A 20,356-nucleotide genomic window follows, 5' to 3' on the forward strand; every position below is an offset into this window, starting at 1 on the left:
AAATCTGTCCGCCTTTGACTTTGCAGCCGTGATAATGGGCGCTGTGAGCGGCATAGGTCGTTCTATCGCACTGACTTTACTGTACCAACTGGTGTCCGATATTTTTAGTGCAGAATTCCGCACTCACACCTAAGGTCCCGAAATCGTCCCAAGCAAAAGCAGGCAATCCCACTTTAAGGAGCGCACCAGACAAGGCCCGCATTTCGTCCCTCGCTCGGATTTGCAAGATACATAAATAACAAGAAAGCAGCCGGCACCGTCTGCCATTTACCGTCTAAGCTACAGCATGCCTCGGTGCAATCATAATTTCTGGCTGGCCTTGGACGCGCAGCAGGACGAAGCTGAATTCCTGGTGTCAGATAAGCTGCAAGAGGTTTTTGAGACCATACCCAGCCCGGATGTCCAGAAGCCGTCCTTGGTTGTCGTGATTGGAGAAGCAGCTAAAAAGGCTGCACTGGAAATATTTGGGATTAAAAGGAATCGAAGGTCCATCGTCAGCCGAAATGCATCCGAAATCCACCTTCACATCGACCCTTCCAGCGTGTTTAGCACACCGCTACTCATAGCGGAGACCAGGGTTTGTAAAAAAGAAAGCCGTAAAAATGCCGATGATACATGTCACGAGATTACAAGACAGCCAATAAAGAGACCAAGATCCTTTTATGACATGCAAAGGCCCGTAAACAGGCTGCATACCAACCTCCTCGCTGTGTTTACCGACGTGTTCTGTCTTTTCTGCGAAGACTTTGGAGGTCTTGACCAGACTGCCATCGAGTTGGCTTCTTGGCTCGACCGAAGCCTTCCGTCCAGCTTTTCGGGGCGGGTGCGCCCGCGATTGATTGTAGTGGTCGATCAAAACCCAGGGACAGGGGCAAATGAAAACAAGATACGAGAAAGGCTGTTTGAACTGATAAGAAAATATACCGTCAAAGATCCCCACGCCGTGTTTTCAGCAGTGGAGACGGTTGCGCTATTCCCAGACGAGAACATTTCTAGATCGGCGCGGCACAGGCCGTTAAAAGAGCGCATGTTGGACAGTTTGGATTCGGCGCGAAATGACAGGTTACAATCAAGGCACGATTTTTCCGCAACCCATTTTGCTGCTCTGTTCAAAGGCGCCTGCGCGCAGTTTGCGGGTAACCTGGATGGCTCCTTCAACTTTGTCAAAATTGCCAGGAATTCGAACCCTATAGCCCAAAGTTTACAGGCACATTTGTCCGACTTTCTCAGTCTCGTGAAATCCCCGAGCGAAATAGCTACCTTTGCTACGCCCATGATCGCGTCAAGCTTCCTGTTGGATAATTATCCACCCGGAACCCATTGTACGTTACAACTCCGGTGTTTAACGAACCAGCTAACGTAAACGTGATATTTAGATTTTCACGCCGAGGACGTAATTCGGCATCTTTACAAAGGCGTCGTTACCCGAGCTTTTAAAAAGAGCGTTTCGAATTTAGAAAATCGTGAAGCAGTATCTGCAAATACTTTTGTAAGCTCCATAGAAGCCCATTTGAGAAAATACGTCGAATCGTCGTCCGTCGGTGCAGTTCCCACCGCCGATATCCATTCCGAAAACCTCGCACGTTTTGCAAACAAATGGGCCGTCATCAAAAGCTCGGACACCTGCCTGGTCTGTTTGCGGCGGCGGCCTTTGTACGATTTGTGCCCTGGACATACGATTTGTGAAAACTGCGTGCGTGTTTTCGGTCTCTGTGCGGACGATGATCCGTCGGTTTGGACGTTCGAAAAATGTCTTCTTTGTCAGAATCGCTTGTCCGAAAAGACGCGGATTCGGATCCACCCCCCGACGGCAGGCGTAGGGGTACTCTGTCTCGACGGTGGCGGGGTCCGCGGCACCTTGGTACTAGAGATACTGAAGCGAATAGAAGAACGCGTGAACCTCCCTGTGCCGCTGCAGCGGTTTGTGAAAATAGCATTCGGTATCAGTTCTGGTACGTGGCTGCACGCTTCCTGGGCGCTTGTGCCTACTAACTTCCACAAGGTGGCCTTATTGTTGCAGACATGTTCGTCAACGGGTCCTCCATCGCCGAATCCACAAAAAGATTCGAACTACTGGCCGGTCGGATATTCCGACGTCGAGAGCTCCTGAGCACGTCGCGCATGCCTTCGTTTCTCAAACTTATGCTCTCATGGCTAACCACCGCCTGGAGCCCCGTATCCCTCCTGGGCCAACTTGCTGCACTTTTGGTATCCTACTTCGATGACGGGCTGTATTCTTCGCAGCAAATTGAGAACGTGTTGAGGTATATATTCGGGGCCGACAAAGGAATCTTGGACGTTTCCAGCGCCACGGCGAACGGAACTTTGATCGGGCTCCCCGTCGCCACCGTAGACGAGGAGCCGATGTGCCGCATTTTTACTAACCGAAATGGAGCTTATCAAAACAACCACCACGCGAAAAAGCCGACAAAATGTCTTGCCGTGCTTGGCAGCAACACACACGACGAGATTGTACCCTCGAAAGCCAATGAAAAACTAACACTGTGGGAAATGTAAGCTTTCCTAAATCGATTAGAGACAAAAATAGAGTCAAAAGAAAAAAGAAACTAATATCAAAAAGCGCACGAGCGGCTTCTGCAGCGCCAGGGTATGTATCCAAGCGATAGTCCATCGATCGATGCGAAAGAAAAAAAAGAGGTCTAACTCGAACATATACAGGATTTTCTCACCTAAGCACTTTGCAGGTCTCGGCACGTTCCAAGATGCTGGGCCACTAGAGAATGACCCACTTCTGTCAGCCCTCACCGCAATGGCGGCGTATTTTCCCGACGTCGAACAGCCGGATTTTGTACTTTCGATAGGTACCGGCGAATCGAAACCGAGAACGGCCAACCCGTGTCCGGACGAGGTTCGCAACGTTTGGAAAAACGGCGCTTTTCCCAGGCTCTGTCGCCTATTTTCTGAAAAAATAAAAGATAAAAAGTTGAGGCAGCTTTTCCAAACGAGCCCCAGATATCACCGACTCGACGTACAGTTCGACGGCGATCTGCCAAGGTTGGACGATTTCCGGAGCATTCCAGAACTTCAGGTCCGAGGTGAAGGCGATCAGTCCATCTCGGGAAAAATTGAGCGCATAGCCCGCTGCCTGGTGGCGTCCTTGTTTTATTTCGAGCTGGACGCCGTGCCGCAACGGTCTGCGGGGAAACAGGTTGTTACTGGGCGCATTTTGTGCACCCTTTCACCGGGCGAGCCGGGGTTTACCGAGCTGTTTGACCGTTTGCATAAAGGCTCGGCTTCCTTTTGGATTGATGGCCGGCCGGTCGAGAGGAAAGTGGACGAATGGGGACCTTCCAAAGGCTGCCGCTTCCAGAAACAAGTCCAGTTTACCACACAAGGCAGCTTTTCCGTCTCGCTGAAGCAAGACCGCGAAGACGCCTGTGAAATAAGCGGATCGCCGTTTTCAGCGGAGAATCTAGTAAATTTGCAAGGCCTCCGGGGAGCGTTCGGGAGGTCAGATCACAAACGGCCATGGACAGGGTCCCGGGGAGGCGGCAACGGGAAAAGGAGAAGATTGCTGTAAATCATGCTGTCAATGGTTTCCCATAGAATTTTGCACTGGCGCTTTTGCATTTATGTATTATGCTTACAGGCGCTTGCTATATTGATAGACCTTGCAAGCGTTTTGCATTCAAGTTTTTAGGCAGCAGCAGCCACAATTTAATTCTTTACCTTATGCCGGCGGCAATATCAATCTAGCTCCAGTTCGAATTACCCAAGGCGTTTTGCGAACTGCCTACGCAAAGGTGCTCGCCGGCATTCATCTACAGTTCGATATACGCAAACACTCTCGATCACTAAACAAAGTCGGGTCAAAATTTGAGGGTGCCATGCGAAGACCAACCACATAGTTTCCAGTCAGGAACGATAACGCGAATAACAAAAAACAGCTTTCAGATGAGCTTCGTCTGGCCTTTATCGAAAGCTAAGACGCTAAGGAAGAACTGTCGCTTTTGCTATTTTAACTCTCAAAATGACCAACGATCCTCATCCTTTCATAGCGGCTGTTCCAGCCGCTGCAACTTTTAGCTTTTGTTTTCTTTGCATATTCGCCTCTTTCAACTATGCCGTATTCTACCTTTATCTATGCAAAAAACTGAAACCGCACAGTCATACCTCTTTGAGCAGCTTACAGCTTTTCTGTGCATGGTCGATTTATTTGGCAACGTCTATTGGGGTCCTCTCTTTACTATATTTTTCTTCCCGATATCTTCATATGCTCGCATCCTATTCCTGGCTAACAATCATCCCACAAGTAAGGCAACTGATTCTGACACAACGCGGCTTTAGTACTAATATGTTACAGGCATTACAATCAACACAAACATTCCCGACACAAATATACCCCAAAGCACCAGTCTACTTGTTCGGAATTTATTCCATTAGCATTGCATTCGTAGTTAGCTGCCAAGGCCTATTAACAGTGAGCCTAATCGCCAGTCAAGCTGTCCTTTATGTAGGGTGTTTTGTTCACCGCCTAGCCGAGGCGGGTGCGCTTTTGTTTATGCGCTTAGCACAAAGCTCCACCACCAACCAAACCAAGACAATTCTGATGGTCCATCTCATCTTCCGAGTCCTAGCACTATTGGTTGTCGCCATAGCACTGCCTCTGCTTATGAAAACCATCAGCATGCCTTTTTGGTTTTATTTTGTAAGTTGTGGAGCTTCTGCCAAGAAGGGCTGCGCGTCGCTGACCTCGACCGGCAATTGCAGGCCGCATTCGTCGTTCTTTTCGTTGCCGACCTCCTGGTGTATATTTCCTTTGCGGCGAAAGTAGTTATTGGCCCTGGTGCCAGTTCAACTCTTGCCACCGAACTGAATTTTCAATCAAGTCCGAAAGGTCAGTCCATCATCTGTTGCCGTGGATTGCCTTGTTTTTTGGCTATAAAATGAGATAGGAGATTAGAATATACCTACACATTACATTTAGGTATGCCAGTTTTAATGGGACTCCGGTCAAGAGTGTAATATGTAGTACCTTTACCCAGCAGAGCTGTCAAATCGCTTTACAAGTACTGCTGCTGCTTCTCTTTAACTTCTTTTGTCGGTTTTGTCATGAAAACTCAGCAAACTCTTGGAATTCTGCCCGAGTCAGCAAATTGGCTTCATCTTGGTGGAGAACCAGTCAGGATGGCCACGGCGTGTCCGTCCCGTATTTCCTTGGCTCAAATATAAATAGTCCCATTTCCGTGCCAGTCAATTACAAGAGTTTAACAGCAGTCCCATCAATCTTCTTTTCCAGCTTCAATTTACAATCTGTCTTGTTCTTTTGCACCAGTCAACATGTCTTTGGTTCCTTCCATCACACAGCAGACCAATGCCGTCGAACCTGTAAAGTCTCACAACCATGGGCCTAGGCGTAACACTCCCGTCCCGCTACCTTTTATCGTTGGTTCACAACCTCCCGTCGCACCAAGCCAACATGTGCCGGTCAACCAGCCGCTTAAAATTACGACCTCTCATCCTGCATTCAAACCTAGCTCGAACGTTTCCAAAAGGCCCCGTGGATACGAACATGATACCAAAGAACTGGTGGCTGCCAGACCCATGGCCAGTGATTCGAATTCGGGACTTAATCTATCGCTACATCAAATAGACCAATCGCACTTGACGCCAAGCTATGGTGCTGACACCAAGCTGCAAACCGAGTCTGGAAACAGGCGGCATTGTTTGGAAAATCACACAGCCCAACTGCCGCTGGCAGCGCTGCCCCAGAATCCAGTCAGAACTGCCCCAGCAGCCGAGGCTGCATTCACATTAGGGCAGTTCACTGAGCATGTCACTCATGCCGAACCTTCTGTCCTGATTGGCGATTCGAAAGAAAATTCGTCTCCTGGTGTAACGGCAGCAGAGGCTGATAAGACTGAGACTGGCGAGAGTCAACTCGTCGAATCAACGGATCGACCCACCAAACGGCAAAGATTCTGTACAGGATCCGAAGAACCGATGGGTGCTTCGTATCGTCCTGCGCAGTATCAGCTGGTGGGGGATGAAGACCCGACATTGCCGACACCCAGCAAAGTGTTGCAATGTTTGCTGCCCGCCGTAGCCGAGAACTACACGTCAGCAGGTGTGTCAAAAGAGGAGCAAGCTGCTTCGGGAAGCAACTTTTCTCTGAGTGACCAAAGCAAAGGCAGCGAACCGAGATTGGCTAGAAGATCTGCAAGGATGAAAATGGCAAAAAATTCCCGCTTTGGGGATAAAAAAAATGAAGCAGCCCTTAGGGGTAAAGCAGATCGTCACGGCCAGGTCGACAACAAGAATGCAGATCTAGTGGAAAAAAACAAAAAGAGAGGGAGGTCGTATGAGGCTTCTACTCGAGTTAAAAATGTCCCGACGAAGCAAAAGGCGCGCGGCTCAAAGACGGATGAATGGATGGTGGACTGTGTTTTAGCAGAGAGGATTCACGAAGAAACCGGCCTCAAACAGTATCTCGCCCGCTGGAGACCAACATGGGTTGATGAGGGGGATATTGACCCAGGGCTTGTCAGGGATTTCAAAGATAAGAGCGTTGGGCCAAACGCAAGCCCGATTTAGTGGACACTTGGGGCAGAAATTGGGAAAAGAGATGATGGTCACGTTTTGTTACATTGACCTTGGCAGTCCTAGATTCGGTTCGAAGCTGAATCTGGACCTGAATCTGGACCCAAAGCTGGTTTAAAATGATTGTTGCTCTGTGCGTTGTTCCGTTTTTTCAAATCTCGTTCAGGGCAGATTTCATAACAACGCACAACCGGCAAAAGCTATGGTGTCGGCTCAAAAATACATCTTGCCTCCACCAAATGTTGAAAATGACGGCAAAAGATTAGATTTGCAGCACCAGCTGTGGCTTTTGACACTGAAAGGTCGACTTCTGAACGCGCCGACACGGGGGAACGGCCCACTCCACCGTGTCCTAGACCTGGGCACAGGTACCGGCATTTGGGCCACCGAGTTTGCGACCAAAAACCCGGCGACCGTCGTGTATGGAATGGACATCTTCGCGCCCTCGCCACCCGAGATCCCACCAAATTGCAAATTTATTGCTGGAGATGTCACTACGGACTGGAAAAGGCTGGCAGGCTTGCATTCAGGCCAGGGCTGCGGCAGCTCAGAACATTTCGACTTTATCCACGGCCGCATGCTCCTGCTTGTATGCCCAAACCAAGATCTGATAATCCAGAACTGCTTTGACAATCTCCGGCCCGGTGGCATTGTTGAGTTTCAGGAAATGTGCCAGCCAATCCGTTCAGACCTGCCTCCGGAATGCCTAGACCATTCGCTGCTCCCGGTAAAATGGTCGCATTATGCCATGTCAGGAACGATAGCTCTCGGGGTCGACTGCACATATGCGGAAGAGAAGCTCGAGAAAGCATTGAGGCAAATCGGTTTTGTCGATATCGAGATCAAAAAATACAGATGGCCGTTCGGAAGCTGGATGGCGAACGAATGCCAGAGCTCAGATCGCGAAAGGCTGAGGATGATGGGCGATAGGTGTGTTCAAAACCTTTCTTTAGGTCTCGACGGAATATCCAAACTCCCATTCACCAAAGGCCTACAGTGGGAGCAGAAGTCTGTAAATTCATANACAGTGATTCCGTAGTCCGGCAATTTTCGTTCCATGAAACCCGTGCAATCGTCTCAAGCATTGGTCAAAGTCAATATCCGGCTATCTAGCGAAAACGGGCAAACATCCAGGACAAAACGTAGAGCCTTACAAACTCCGCTTACGCCAGTTCACCCTTGTGCTGTTGGTAAATTTCAGTGTGACCGAAGCCCTGCGATTCTAATAGAACCGCGTCTCATTGAGGCAGACGAGGCGGAAAACCGATGTGGTTGACCGGGTAAAACCTGGCTGTCTTATCGACATTTTGCGTTGGGTTGCATCACCGGGGGGCGAGCATGCATCCGGTAGCCTTGGCGCTGGTGGGAGGTTGGCTTACGTCCAGATTCTAAGAAAGTGCCAAGTCAATACGAGGGGATTTATGCTAGGAAAGTGCGGAGATGGCGGACCTATTTCCAGAACCGGATAACCTCCGGAGGGATCCGCTCTCTCAGCGTACAGAGTTAATGCACCTTGGGGCCGATTGCTTCCGCTGACCAATCCAAACGCTTAGCAGAACGGTCGCCCCAGAACCCCGCAGTGCAAATATCCTAGCCTAGTCTAAGAAAGGCGTTATTAAACCCGTTTTCCACTTCAGCAGGGGAACCTGGTTTCCCCCGCCTATCATTGCAGATCGGCTAGGCCCCGTAACGTACCAGGGGCTCCCAAAGCTGCGACAGGTTGGAGCCCAAATCAATCGGTTTTCTCCACTAGCCCCAAGGAACTTAGCGTTAAAGTACTGGTCACTCAAAAAGCGGGTCAAAGTAATAATAACGAAAAAGAATGTTCAAGCGAGACAAAACTGACCAGTACTTGTAAATGAAGTAACTCCGTCCTGAGTTTGCAATCAATCAATCACCCTTCGATCTCAGTCCCACGAAAAAAGCTGGGACATCCATCTTTCGCCCCATCTGCGTTTCGCCCCATCTGCCGGCACTATGATGATGAGTGGTGTTACGGAGTGGCGTGCCTGGGCGACTGCCAACCGTGACTAGCTCCACCTCACGTGACAAGGCGCCAGGGTGAGTTTGTTATTTGCTCGCTTAGGCGCGTGTACGCGATTGGCACTGCGTGCCTTTCTTCTTTACACTTACCTTTAGATCTTCGAATAGAATCGCCCCTATATTGCAGCCTTGTCTCTTTGGGATCGCTTTCGTGACATATACCCCAAAGCACCAGTCTACTTGTTCGGCATTTATTCCATTGGCATTGCATTCGTAGTTAGCTGCCAAGGCCTAATAACTGTGAGCCTAATCGCTAGTCAAGCTGCACTTTATGTAGGGTGTTTTATTCACCGCCTAGCCGAGGCGGGTGCGCTTTTGTTTATGCGCTTCGCACAAAGCTCCACCACCAACCAAACCAAGACAATTCTGATGGTCCATCTCATCTTCCGAATCCTAGCGCTATTGGTTGTCGCCATAGCATTGCCTCTGCTTATGAAGGCTATCAGCATGCCTTTTTGGTTATATTTTGTAAGTCGATTGAGCTTCTGCCAAGAAGGGCTGCGCCTCGCTGACCCCGACCGGCAATTGCAGGCCGCATTCGTCGTTCTTTTCGTTGCCGACCTCCTGGTGAATATTCCCTTTGCGGCGAAAGTAGTTATTAGCCCTGGTCCCAGTTCAACTCTTTCCACCGAACTGAATTTCCAATAAAGTCCGAAAGGTCAGTCCGTCACCTGTTGCCGTGGATTGCCTTGCCTTTTGGCGGTAAAACGAGATAAGAAATCTAGAATATACCGTAGACTTTACATTTAGGTATGCCAGTTTTAATGGGGTTCCGTTCAAGAGTGGCATAAATAGTACTTTTAAACCGAGAGCAGAGCTGTCAAATCGCTTCACAAGTGCTGCTGCTGCTTTTCTTTAATTTGTTTTGTCGGTTTCGTCATAAAAATTCAGTAAACTATTGGAATTCTGCCCGTCAGCAAATTGGCTTAATCTGGGTGGAGAACCAATTCGGTCGATGCGGGGCGGCATCGGCCACGGCGTGTCCGTCCAGTGTTTCCTCGGCCCAAGTATAAATAGTCCCATCTCCGTGCCAGTCAATCCCAAAAGTTCGAACAGCAGTCCCATCAATCTTCTTTCCCAGCTTCAGATTACAATCCCTCTTGTTCTTTTGCACCTGTCAACATGTCTTTGGTTCCTTCCATCACACAGGGGCAGACCAATGCCGTCGAACCTGTCAAGTCTCACAACCATGGACCTAGGCGTAACACTCCAGTCCCGCTACCTTTTACCGTTGGTTCACAACCTCCCGTCGGACCAAGCCACCATGTGCCGGTCAACCAGCCGCTTAAAACTACGACCTCTCATCCTGTATTCAAACCAAGCTCGAACGCTACCCAAAGGCCCCGTGGATACGCACATGATATCAACAAACAACCGGTGGCTGCCAAACGCGTAGCCAGTGATTCGAATTCGGGACTTAATCTATCGCTACATCAGATGGACCAATCGCACTTGACGCCAAGCTATGGTGTTGATAGCAAGTTGCGAGCCGAGTGTGGAAACCGGCGAAAGCATTGTTTGGAAAATCACACAGCCCAACCGCCGCTGGCAGAGCTGCCCCAGAATCCAGACAGAACTGCCCCAGCAGCCGAGGCTGCATTCAAAGTAGGGCAGTTCACGGAGCATGTCACTCATGCCGAACCTTCTGGCCTGATTGGCGATTCAAAAGGAAATTCGTCTCCTGGTGTAAAGGCAGCAGAGGCTGATAAGACTGCGACTGGCGAGAGCCAACTCGTCGAATCAATGGATCGACCCACCAAACGGCAAAGATTCTGTACAGGAATCCGTTCAGACTTGCCTCCGGAATGCCTAGACCATTCGCTGCTCCCGGTAAAATGGTCGCATTATGCCATGTCAGGAACGATAGCTCTCGGGGTCGACTGCACATATGCGGAAGAGAAGCTCGAGAAAGCATTGAGGCAAATCGGTTTTGTCGATATCGAGATCAAAAAATACAGATGGCCGTTCGGAAGCTGGATGGCGAACGAATGCCAGAGCTCAGATCGCGAAAGGCTGAGGATGATGGGCGATAGGTGTGTTCAAAACCTTTCTTTAGGTCTCGACGGAATATCCAAACTCCCATTCACCAAAGGCCTACAGTGGGAGCAGAAGTCTGTAAATTCATATGTTGGTAAAGTTAGAAAAGCGCTTGGAGAGGGTCGGCTTCACGTGCCGGTCATGGTTGCCTGGGCTAGACGACCACAATAGTTGGTGTTGCGGGATCCTAGAGCGGATTGGATTTGAAAAGCGTGCCAAATAGTCTAGCGAACAGGAATGCCTATGCTAGATGAAGTCGAGACAAATGGTAAAACACTTCCCTGGTCTGAGAGGCAACAATGCACAGAATTTATGAAAAACACCTATTTTGGATTTGAGAGAAAATATGAACAAAGCAGCACTGCCCAAACGAGAAACAAGTGAAAAAGTAAACAGTTGGAGCGTTTCTTATTATGTCTAGCCGTCGATGCCCGTCAATGCGCAGTTTCTCTATTGCTTGCTAGCAAACCTTGTTACATGCAAATGGGGCGCCAGAAAACCGACAAAATTGTTCTGATTGAGAAAGGTGATCGCATGGTAATAGTCGACAGCACTTGGATTTCGGGACTGAAAAACTCGGACGGGATTGCCGAATCTTCCGAAGCTGGGCAGGTACGAAAGCCGAGGTGGGCAAAAACAGAAAAAGAATCCATGGCGCGAATAGGCCTCAAGGCTAAATGAATTGAATTGCAAAACATTCCCCGCTGGGTTTTGGTTGGCAACTGTCGTTCAACAGCGATCATATAAACTATTACTCAAAGTGGGACAATCTGCCAGGATTTAGTCTCCTAGGCCTGTTTTACGGATGCATGAGGCTCGGCCTCCACAAGGACTACTTGGGGGCTGTGTGGTACGGGCCCCCTCAAAGAGGGGGTTGCAAAATCGTGATTCACGACTAAATCGTGGGCCACCCCGCGTCAGTTTTTTAGCTAGAAAATCGTTAGCAAAATCACTATCTTCATATAAAATACCGAACAACAACGCCACAAACGCATTTAGTCCTTTAATATAGGTATCATGACGTACCCCGAATCTCCAGCTATCTTGGCAGCCCGCATGTATATCCAATATCTCAAAATGCATGGCGAGAGAGCGGCTACCGCCCGGGAGGGCAGATCTGAGCCGGAGTCGTTGCGGTCGTTCTGTGTTCGGAATGGTTACCCGTATTCGAGTACCCAGCGGCATGTACGGAGTCTTAAGTTGACTGGCGCACTGAATATATCCGTGGAACGCGTTGGGCGGCCTTCAACGTTGACTGAGGCTGAAGATAAAGCGCTTGTTGCATATATCGTACAGCTTGATGAACTAGGCGCCCATCCTGACTCCAAACACGTAATATCTGCTGCCAATCTGATGCGTCAGTACCGGATACCGCCTTGTGGTCCAGTCAACAGCTTTTGGTACGCTCGGTGGCTCAAGAAGCACCCAGAATTGCGACTTACCAAGCAACAACCCGTGGAGATTCATCGCTTGAGCTGGGAGCAACAGATCGAGCTCGTTGAGGCCTGGTATACCCGCACTGCGGCTCGTGCGGTTGAGCTTGGAATCACGCCTTCAGCCGCCTGGAACGCTGACGAATGCGGTACTAGAATCGGTGTGCGAGATGGTCGGGTGCCGGTATTGATCGTGAAGAAGAAGAAGCATCAAAAGCCACGCACCGAAGATCCGGCTAACCGTGAGAGTTGTACGTTGATTGGCGCCGGGAACGCTGTTGGGCAGTCGCTGCCGCCTTTCTGTATCTTTTCAAAATGGCCAACGAGCGATTGGCTTGATTTGGATCTGCCTGCGGGTATCGTTTTCACGCGGTCAGATACCGGGTTTTCCAACGGAGATATTCAACTCACCTGGATACAGCATTTCAACCGGTATTCTTGGCCACAAATTGCTGCCGTGCAGTCGATCGGATCTCCTACTTTGAAAGAGTGGTTCGGCCATGACTTTGACGTCAGATTCGACTTTGTGAACCGTGGGGCGGTCGATATTGACCCAGATTCACGGCGAGCCAAAACACGTATTTGGAGGTGGCTTTTTCTCGACGGTTTTACCGGCCATTTTGGTATGGAAATACTTGACTATTGCCTCAGATTCGATATCGAAATCGTTATTTTACCGCCTCATTCAACGCATTTTATGCAGCCCATGGACGTATCGGTGTTCGTTCACCTGAAAAACGAGTTGCAGGCTGTACTGCATGAGCATATCCAAACCGGTATTCCGCAATTTACCCGTTCAGATTTTGTTGCAGCGATCCGAGTAAGTAATTTTTAAATCTATACGTTAATTTAGCGGTAAACTGACAAAATTTTACTCACTTAAGCGGTGTTGGGATGCGGCTTTTACCACCGGCCATATAATAACCGGCTTCCAAGATACAGGCTTGTTTCCAGTCAACGGCACCAAAGTGCTCGCCAAACTGCGTGGTCAAGCCACTGCAACGAATACTCCGCGATACCCAGACTCTCTTCCTACCGTTGACCGATTTTCACGGGCTAAATATGCTGCAACCCGTTTGGCGGCCAAGGCGCATCACTTTAGTTCAGATACCGTTGATGCTCTCTCGGATCTGCAAGCCGTTGCCAACGAGGCGATTATTTTACGGCAACGTGTCGCCCAAGAACAAAAGAATAAGGAAAAACGCCTGCAACGAGCTTCACGCTACAAGGTCAGAATGACGCTGAAGTCGAAAGACAACCAGTTCCAAACCGCCAATACGTTGGAAGATAACCGAAAGTGGAGGCAAGGAGCGCCTTGCGGTTCGTTGAGTTTGGTTTTTACTTATTCTGACCTAATGGTTCTCTGGGTTTACCTGTGCCTTTTCGCACGTTGCTTTCTTTACTTTCTTTCTGTAGTTGTTAGTTTTTCAAAAAATAAAATAAAAAGTTGTATGGTGATATTTGATACTTGATATATCTATTAGAAACCAATCAAAAAGACAACTTTGCTTTGGCTTTCCTGGTTTTGAGCATTGCCAGTTTTTGATTTCATTCAGTTGGGCATCCAATTGTTCTATTTCCGTAACGCAATTGCCCAAGGCGTGTGTCCTTTCTTGTGAGGACCCGATCATAGAGATTGATCTTAGAGAAAAGAACTGCATCTCCACGGTGGGATTGAGTATTCTGAGAACGAGCTAGGACGCTTCAAAAGGACATTCAACCAGAATCAGGCGGCGAACTTGATCCTACATAAAACCATCTTCCTTCTCCATCAAGGGCCTTTAGAATGCAATAGCTTGAATGCAGAAACTGACTCTGACAGTTCATGCTAAAGCAGGATCAAAATAGGCCATGATAATGGGTGCAAGGCACAAAATAGGCTGTAACGTTGGGTACCCCCTAACCGCACCCCCCTAACAACCGCACCCCCAAAAATCTAACAACAAAATTCCGCCCTTCGGAAATCGATTTAAAAATAAAACTATCAACGCACAAAAATACAATTGTTTTCAGGCTGTTCCGGTTCATTAACCTCTTCTTTTTCTTATCCATTTCTCTTACAGATCATCACAAACAGCAGTGCGCATTTAATTAAGATATTGTCGTAAAAGCTGCGCGCTGGTGGTAACCATTTCGCAAAAGCAAGCAGCATCGCAAGCCGAGCAGGAGTGACCAAATCCTAAACATGCTACGTAAAGCCTTAGTATCCCTGTCACTTGGCTTTTTCCTGATCCACTCTGGATTTTCCCCAACCCCCTGTCGCCCTAGCAATTCCCAGAATTCGAATCCAGCAATCGCCCACCTGCAGCAGACTGAATGGTTGGCTTTTAGTTTTCTTGCTCTCGCACTGACAATGTGGGCTCCTCTGGGAGGACATCCTCGTACGTGGCCTTGGTGACGGAAGGACCTATTTCAACGTCCGACACGTACTGAGCAGCCGGTCGAAATTTCTTTGTGTCGGCATCATACGTGCGTGACCCAACGTCCCTCTTTGACCCCGTCTTCTGACGTTCCAATCTGGGCGATTTGGCAAGCGAGCCATAGACGCCTCTCACGACGCTGATCTCTCATCGATGGGGTCTCAAACGTCCTCTTGTCTTCTTGCATGTTTTCATTGACGCTGAAATGGTCGACCGGGAAGGCCATCTCCGCCCACACAAGCCCTCGCATTGCCCCCTGTTCCAATTATGACTCACATTGCCCCCCGGCACAAACAATAGTTGCCCTTTGCGCCCTGTCACGTAGTAAACTTGTAATTATGCCTCGCGAATCGGCATGCCTCCTTCCTGTCAATACTACCTAACCTTCTTTGCCATTAGTTTGCCTCGTTCGCCTTATGGTACTGGCTGTGTGCCTGTTCAGGGTGGTTCGCAAGGCAAAGATGCGATATGGAGGCGCAAGGTCCCCACAAAGTGTCTCGATAGTGTCAAGGCGGGACACACATTGAAGACGCTGTCGCAGCCGATCCGGTATGTACTCCGATTAGAATCAATGGAATCACTGACCAACGGTGTGATGACTTCCGGCGCCAAATTCGACTGCTCAGCTTTTGAAAGCAAACTGCTAAATCGCTTTTCATTTGTGCGCCAGTAAGCGTAGAAACTCTAAGTTTATTCGTGATGCATTGTGTTATGTCTCTTTACATACCCGGCATAGCCAGAACAATTATATCAACTCACAAACATCCATGAGCTAGGTAAAAAGAAAACCTAAAACGGCTCATGCTCGCTGAGTGACGTTGAACCGCCAACCAAACCAAGTATGATGAATGAGTTGAAGTCTCTGTACGGTACGTGTTCGGTTTGGCCGAAAATAACAGCTGCATAAATTTGAGCCGCAACTTCTTGGTTCGCCCGTGCTGCAAAAAAGAAGGCAACCAATTAGCCCCAATTGCAAGGCCACCTCCAGCAAGCCTAGGGTAAGGATATGCGGCATATCTACAGATAAAACCCAGCTTTCATGCTCTCCTATTGGCATCTCTTGCTACCATAGCGTAGACCTTCAACCGCTTTGACTCGTGTTTACGCTTTTCCCCCGGAGCATTTGGGCGAGGAAACATGCCGAATAATCATACTAATATATGCCCACCGGGTGCGAACATTGGTCAGAGGTGCAAAGATGAACGGTAAGCACGAGCGAATAATCAATCGAGTGCCTCATCCATATTTACAAACCGTAATCCAGCTTCTACATTGCATGTGTACACTGCGACTAAAACCCTTCTTTACAGGCCCCCCCGTCCGGTGGTTGCTTCCTCGGGAGACGCGACCACTCGGAACGCCGACGGCGACGATGTCGTTGATAAGCGAAAAGCCGTCGACGAGGTCAACAAGCTGATTAAGCAGCCAGAGACGCGTCCTATAGGTCAGGAGCAACTGGTGGCTCAAGTGAAAGGCATATATGCTGGGTAAGTCTCGGCCCGGCGTGGACCAGAGTGAGACGCGGATGGTTTCCCAGTTTGCCTGGCGAAAGGCTGTGACAAAAGCCTGCTGCCTGCACTCGAGTTGGTTATCTGGAGGGAAGCTATCATATCAATGTCGTACTAATTTCCTACAATGTAGTTTGGTCATGATCGAGAACAAGTGCATAAAGGTCGTCAATGCACAGAACTCGCTAAACAACGATTCGGCCTCCCCCCAGCTAAACACCGACCAATGGCAAGCTTTGATCGTCTTGCACCGGACGTTGCTACACGAGCACTACGATTTTTTCCTCGCCTCTCAGCATCCTTCGGCAAGCCCAGAGCTGCGTCGTCTGGCTGCCAAATACGCAATGCCGGCGCGCATGTGGCGACACGGCATTCATAGTTTGTAAGACTGCCTGAAGCTCTCTTTTTGACGCTTTTGCGAAGCAGGCGATTGTTTTTGAACCCTTTAACGTCACGTCCATGCTCCCTAGCAAACTGCACCTACCATAGGCAGTTAGGCAGGCACATTTTCGTCATACGTATCAAATAACGTAGTAGCAGATTTGTTAACCGATACTTGTTATTATTGGATATTGGTTAGTGTTTAGTATTCCCCAACAATTTTATTTCAGTATTTACGTGTCCAAAAGGCCGAAAGACCCGAAAGCCAATTTGGTCTTTTTTGTAAACGATACTAAGTAACTTCTACGGTTGTTGGTCTGTTATTCGGATCAATCCGCATTGCGTTTGCACATGACTTTTATCAATAGTACCAGAGGTGCAGGACCCATATAAAAGGTCCTCGTACCTCTGTGCAACCTACTTTTGCAACCTTTACCAGACAATCAACAGAATAGGTAGCAACAATAACAACTGCTAAGCTTGGTTCAACTACAGGCTAGCCACCTTTATATGGCCCCTCTGCCCATTCAACAGCGGTGATTATATATCCATTAAAACGTGTGGCCCGTCTAGTCGACACCGCGATATTCGAAAAAGTCGGAAAACTCGCGCATTGCTCTCATTTTACCCACAAGCTCTTTTTCCATAGTTACCGAAAAAACGCAGCCTTCGTCGGGGTTCGTGGACCTGACAGGGGGATACATAATAACAGCACCCTCCGTCGAAAAGCCGCCGAACAAGTGTCTATACGTAATCGGCTTCCCGAACCCAAAGTTAAAACTGCTAACGTCGGCAGGCCTGTGATCAGTCACAAACATGCTCATGGGCGGGTATGAGTCTAGTCGCAGGCTCAAAGTACTTTTGTCCCGGACGGGTGCCACGCCAGCCAGCAGTTTGTTGATGTGTTCGTTGTCGCAGCCGTTTGTCAGCGCGCGGATATAGGATGCTAGCTTGCTCAGAGGCGCCTCGTCCACAACTTCGCCGACCGTCAATGGGGGAACAGGGCTCGTATCTGAGATAGCGCAGCCCAACGCGTTGCGCATCAGTCCCTGGGGCAAGGGTGGGCGGCAAAGCCGCGGTCGTAGGTTGATAGCCTCGCCCCACCACAAAACCGTATCTCGCGAGGGTTCGTACAGAGCAACCCTCACTTTACTTAGGACACGCCAGAGGTAGGCACACGAGGCATCGTACATAGACACCCGGTCGCCGCCCTCGGGCGTGGCGAGCCTCTTTAGCTCGGCCGCTTTGCTTTTGGGCAGGTGGAGCAGCACCGCCTGCTGCGTCCGGTGGTTTGGGTTCCTCCGAGGTGCGGGCGGGCCGTCGGTCAGCTTATCAGCCGGAACTTCGATCGTCAAGCGCGATGCGTCTAGGTTTGCTGGGTCGAATGACGGCAAGGGCGTCGAATTGGCCAGGGCTGCACAATTGGCCGCAAGTTGCATGATGTAGTTTTTGAACGCTATTGCGTCCAGGGCGTAATGATGGACCTGGACGACCAAGACCAGACCACCGGCGCACAGGTTAATTTGGTATGCGGACACGGCAGGGCGGTTGTCTGGGTTTGCCTCAGGACGCTCTCCCCATGTCATTGTTGGAATGCCTATTCAGTAATTATAAGCTTTGTCCAGATATTGAAAAGTGATTGGATGGAATGGCTCACTCCAGAGACTAATATCCTTCAAGGTCTCGCCTCCAAAATGGCCCTTTTCGATGTCATCCAGAGTTGGAGTGCCGGCATTTGGATCCATATCGTGGATGACAACCTGAACCCTCGACTCCCGCTTTTGAACAAATGAATATCGTCCCTGCTCGTCCTTCTCCATTGTTCCGCATAAATGTTTAACCTGAGCGAGGGTACACTTCAGCCCAGATTTCAGCAGCTCCACGGCGCGGCTTTTTTCTTCATCCTGGAGGCGGAAGAAAATGGCGTAGTTGTTGTATGCGCAGTTGGGGATGGTGTCAATGGTGGAGAGCTTCAGTTTCTCAATTGGGTTTGACTCCCAGTCCAGCGGTTGGAGATAAATTGTTTGTTTAGACATTGTGCGAAATGCGGGGACGCGTATCGGATCAAGTCAGTCGATGCGAAAAACAAGACGGTTTGCCAAAAGAAACCTAACAAATGTTGTATTTAAAATATCATCGTAGCAAACGGCCACGCAACAGTCAGAAGCCCAAAACTGGGGCTCTCAAAATGAGAATTTGGGACTGTGAAAACCTAAAAGGTCGATCCGGAATATCATCCAGCGGCTACTGGAAAACCCGTGGAGAAGAAAATACGACTTTTTGTCCCTGCGCTTACGAATCCAAACATTGGCATTGTGCTATGGAGCGTGTCACACGATTTGTGTCATGCTTCCGCAAACAGCGAACTTTCTACGTAGTAGTTGTCACGTCCAACTTTTTGTCCCGTTTTGCTTCCCCTCCGTTCCTTCGCGTCCTTGTTTCGCTAATAACCCTTGCTTTTCGGACTTAGGAGCAGTGTTTGGCCTGGTAAGGATGGGAGCACTCCACTGTGCGATGGCCAAAGATGCGGGGCATGATAATAAACCAGTCAATTGTTTACTGGTTCCCTTTTTCCCTATCACGATTTCAGCACCAACACATCAACCTTGGCATCATATGAAGAACTAGGAACACTCCTATCAAGTAATCTGCGCCAAGCTATATGTGACACCCTACCCAATGAGACGCCACGGAGTTTGGATTTCAGCTCAGCTTCCGGGGTATTTTTATCATCTGAGCTGCCTGAAAGCTATATTCCGTTATCGTCAAACATTGTAGGGACAGGTGTGGTGAGGTAAAATCGATCACGCGAAATCTTAACAGAAGCGAGCCCAGTTATAAAGCATTTTACTGAAGGCTACAAAAAAGTATTGTGTTTATCTGTTTCGGTTTAATAACTAAATCTCGCTGCGACAGGTTTTGCCGAGGTACGATAATACTGATAATTTGTATCCGTGTTCAAACAAATAGGTTGTTCGAGTGAAAGAGATAAACCCAAACCACTGTACCCGATTCGACAAGTTAACACTGGCGTTTTCCTTGATTTAAACAGCGCGCTGGGGCACTGTGATACAGGACCGCGCAACTAAAGCCTTCTAACGTTGAAGCTTGACCTTGTTAGACAACGCACTTGCTGCTGTACCGCAGACCATGTCCAAACCTAAACACAGGGTTTTTGGTGTCAAACGGCACGTCTTCCCTAGACTCTTCGACAGCATTTTGCGAGCGGGGCAAATCAAAAGGCAGTTTGCCTTCCGGGGCTGCAACACCAAAGACCACATCCAAAAAAGCCTCGGTTCCGCTACCAAAACTGCCAAACATGGCGGCGGCACCCTCGGCAACCTCAGGAATAGCGGCTGGCCTGTCTAACATCATGTCGACGACGGTGGGGACGATTTTGTAGATGGCAGCCTGACGTGCCTTCTCTGTGGCGTTGAATTCGAGCGACCCAGCGTGAAACCGGGACTCGAAACCACCCGGTCGAGGTTCGTAAGGTGCCTGTAAGCGGAGGAGTGCAAAGTCGGCCTCTTCTGGGGTTTTGACAACCAAAAAGTTCCGATCTTCAAGCATGGTAGCGTTAAGGCCTTCGATGTAGAACTTTGTCGCAGCGCTGACTTTGGGTTTCACAAGGGGGAGCAAATCGTTTTTGTTGCTAAGGAGCGTGTAGGCCCTGCGCTGCGCGTCTTTGCCAAGACGGACGAAATAGCCGTTCCCCACGATGCTCCCTGCGGTTTCGGGGTCGACAAAAGGGTTCTCAAAAAGACCCAGGAGGAACTTCTCGCGGAGAAGACGCTTGACGGAGACGTTGATGCGATCTTCGGTGACGTTGCCCTCTTTGACCAGCTGTACAACTAGTTCAGGGCGCTCCTCGCCGCCAAACTGGTCAACACCGGCGTCGAGAATGCGTGAGGCTCGGTCGAGTTCTGACAGGTGCTCCACCCCCCACGCACGGGCCGGCATTTCCTGACCAAGG

At 49.3% G+C, this 20,356-nt stretch overlaps 6 protein-coding genes across 6 annotated transcripts; 4 read left to right on the forward strand and 2 right to left on the reverse strand.

Moving 5' to 3' along the window:
* Positions 1–286: 286 nt before the first annotated feature.
* Positions 287–3,541, forward strand: PpBr36_10441 (uncharacterized protein; the record flags this gene model as incomplete). Its single annotated transcript, XM_029897552.1, has 6 exons — positions 287–577; positions 647–1,322; positions 1,377–1,952; positions 2,021–2,513; positions 2,582–2,608; positions 2,680–3,541. The coding sequence occupies 6 exons, from the start codon at positions 287–289 to the stop codon at positions 3,539–3,541; spliced, it is 2,925 nt and encodes a 974-aa protein (XP_029744134.1).
* Positions 3,542–5,301: 1,760 nt separating this feature from the next.
* On the forward strand, positions 5,302–7,707 carry PpBr36_10442 (uncharacterized protein; the record flags this gene model as incomplete). Its single annotated transcript, XM_029897553.1, has 3 exons — positions 5,302–6,088; positions 6,762–7,288; positions 7,675–7,707. 3 exons carry the CDS (start codon positions 5,302–5,304, stop codon positions 7,705–7,707), a joined length of 1,347 nt encoding a protein of 448 aa, XP_029744133.1.
* Positions 7,708–9,726: 2,019 nt separating this feature from the next.
* On the forward strand, positions 9,727–10,812 carry PpBr36_10443 (uncharacterized protein; the record flags this gene model as incomplete). Its single annotated transcript, XM_029897554.1, has 1 exon — positions 9,727–10,812. One exon carries the CDS (start codon positions 9,727–9,729, stop codon positions 10,810–10,812), a length of 1,086 nt encoding a protein of 361 aa, XP_029744132.1.
* Positions 10,813–14,401: 3,589 nt separating this feature from the next.
* PpBr36_10444 (uncharacterized protein) lies at positions 14,402–14,720 on the reverse strand (the record flags this gene model as incomplete). Its single annotated transcript, XM_029897555.1, is given in 2 exon segments — positions 14,402–14,524; positions 14,544–14,720. The coding sequence occupies 2 exon segments, from the start codon at positions 14,718–14,720 to the stop codon at positions 14,402–14,404; spliced, it is 300 nt and encodes a 99-aa protein (XP_029743992.1).
* Positions 14,721–14,849: 129 nt separating this feature from the next.
* On the forward strand, positions 14,850–16,388 carry PpBr36_10445 (uncharacterized protein; the record flags this gene model as incomplete). The annotated part of the gene is made up of 3 exons (XM_029897556.1): positions 14,850–15,043; positions 15,805–15,981; positions 16,136–16,388. The coding sequence occupies 3 exons, from the start codon at positions 14,850–14,852 to the stop codon at positions 16,386–16,388; spliced, it is 624 nt and encodes a 207-aa protein (XP_029744131.1).
* Positions 16,389–16,952: 564 nt separating this feature from the next.
* Positions 16,953–18,419, reverse strand: PpBr36_10446 (uncharacterized protein; the record flags this gene model as incomplete). Its single annotated transcript, XM_029897557.1, has 2 exons — positions 16,953–17,980; positions 18,041–18,419. 2 exons carry the CDS (start codon positions 18,417–18,419, stop codon positions 16,953–16,955), a joined length of 1,407 nt encoding a protein of 468 aa, XP_029744130.1.
* Between the last annotated feature and the right edge of the window lie 1,937 nt (positions 18,420–20,356).

The sequence above is a fragment of the Pyricularia pennisetigena genome (genome assembly GCF_004337985.1).
Source record: "Pyricularia pennisetigena strain Br36 chromosome Unknown Pyricularia_pennisetigena_Br36_Scf_10, whole genome shotgun sequence".
NCBI classification, from domain to species: Eukaryota; Fungi; Ascomycota; class Sordariomycetes; order Magnaporthales; family Pyriculariaceae; genus Pyricularia; species Pyricularia pennisetigena.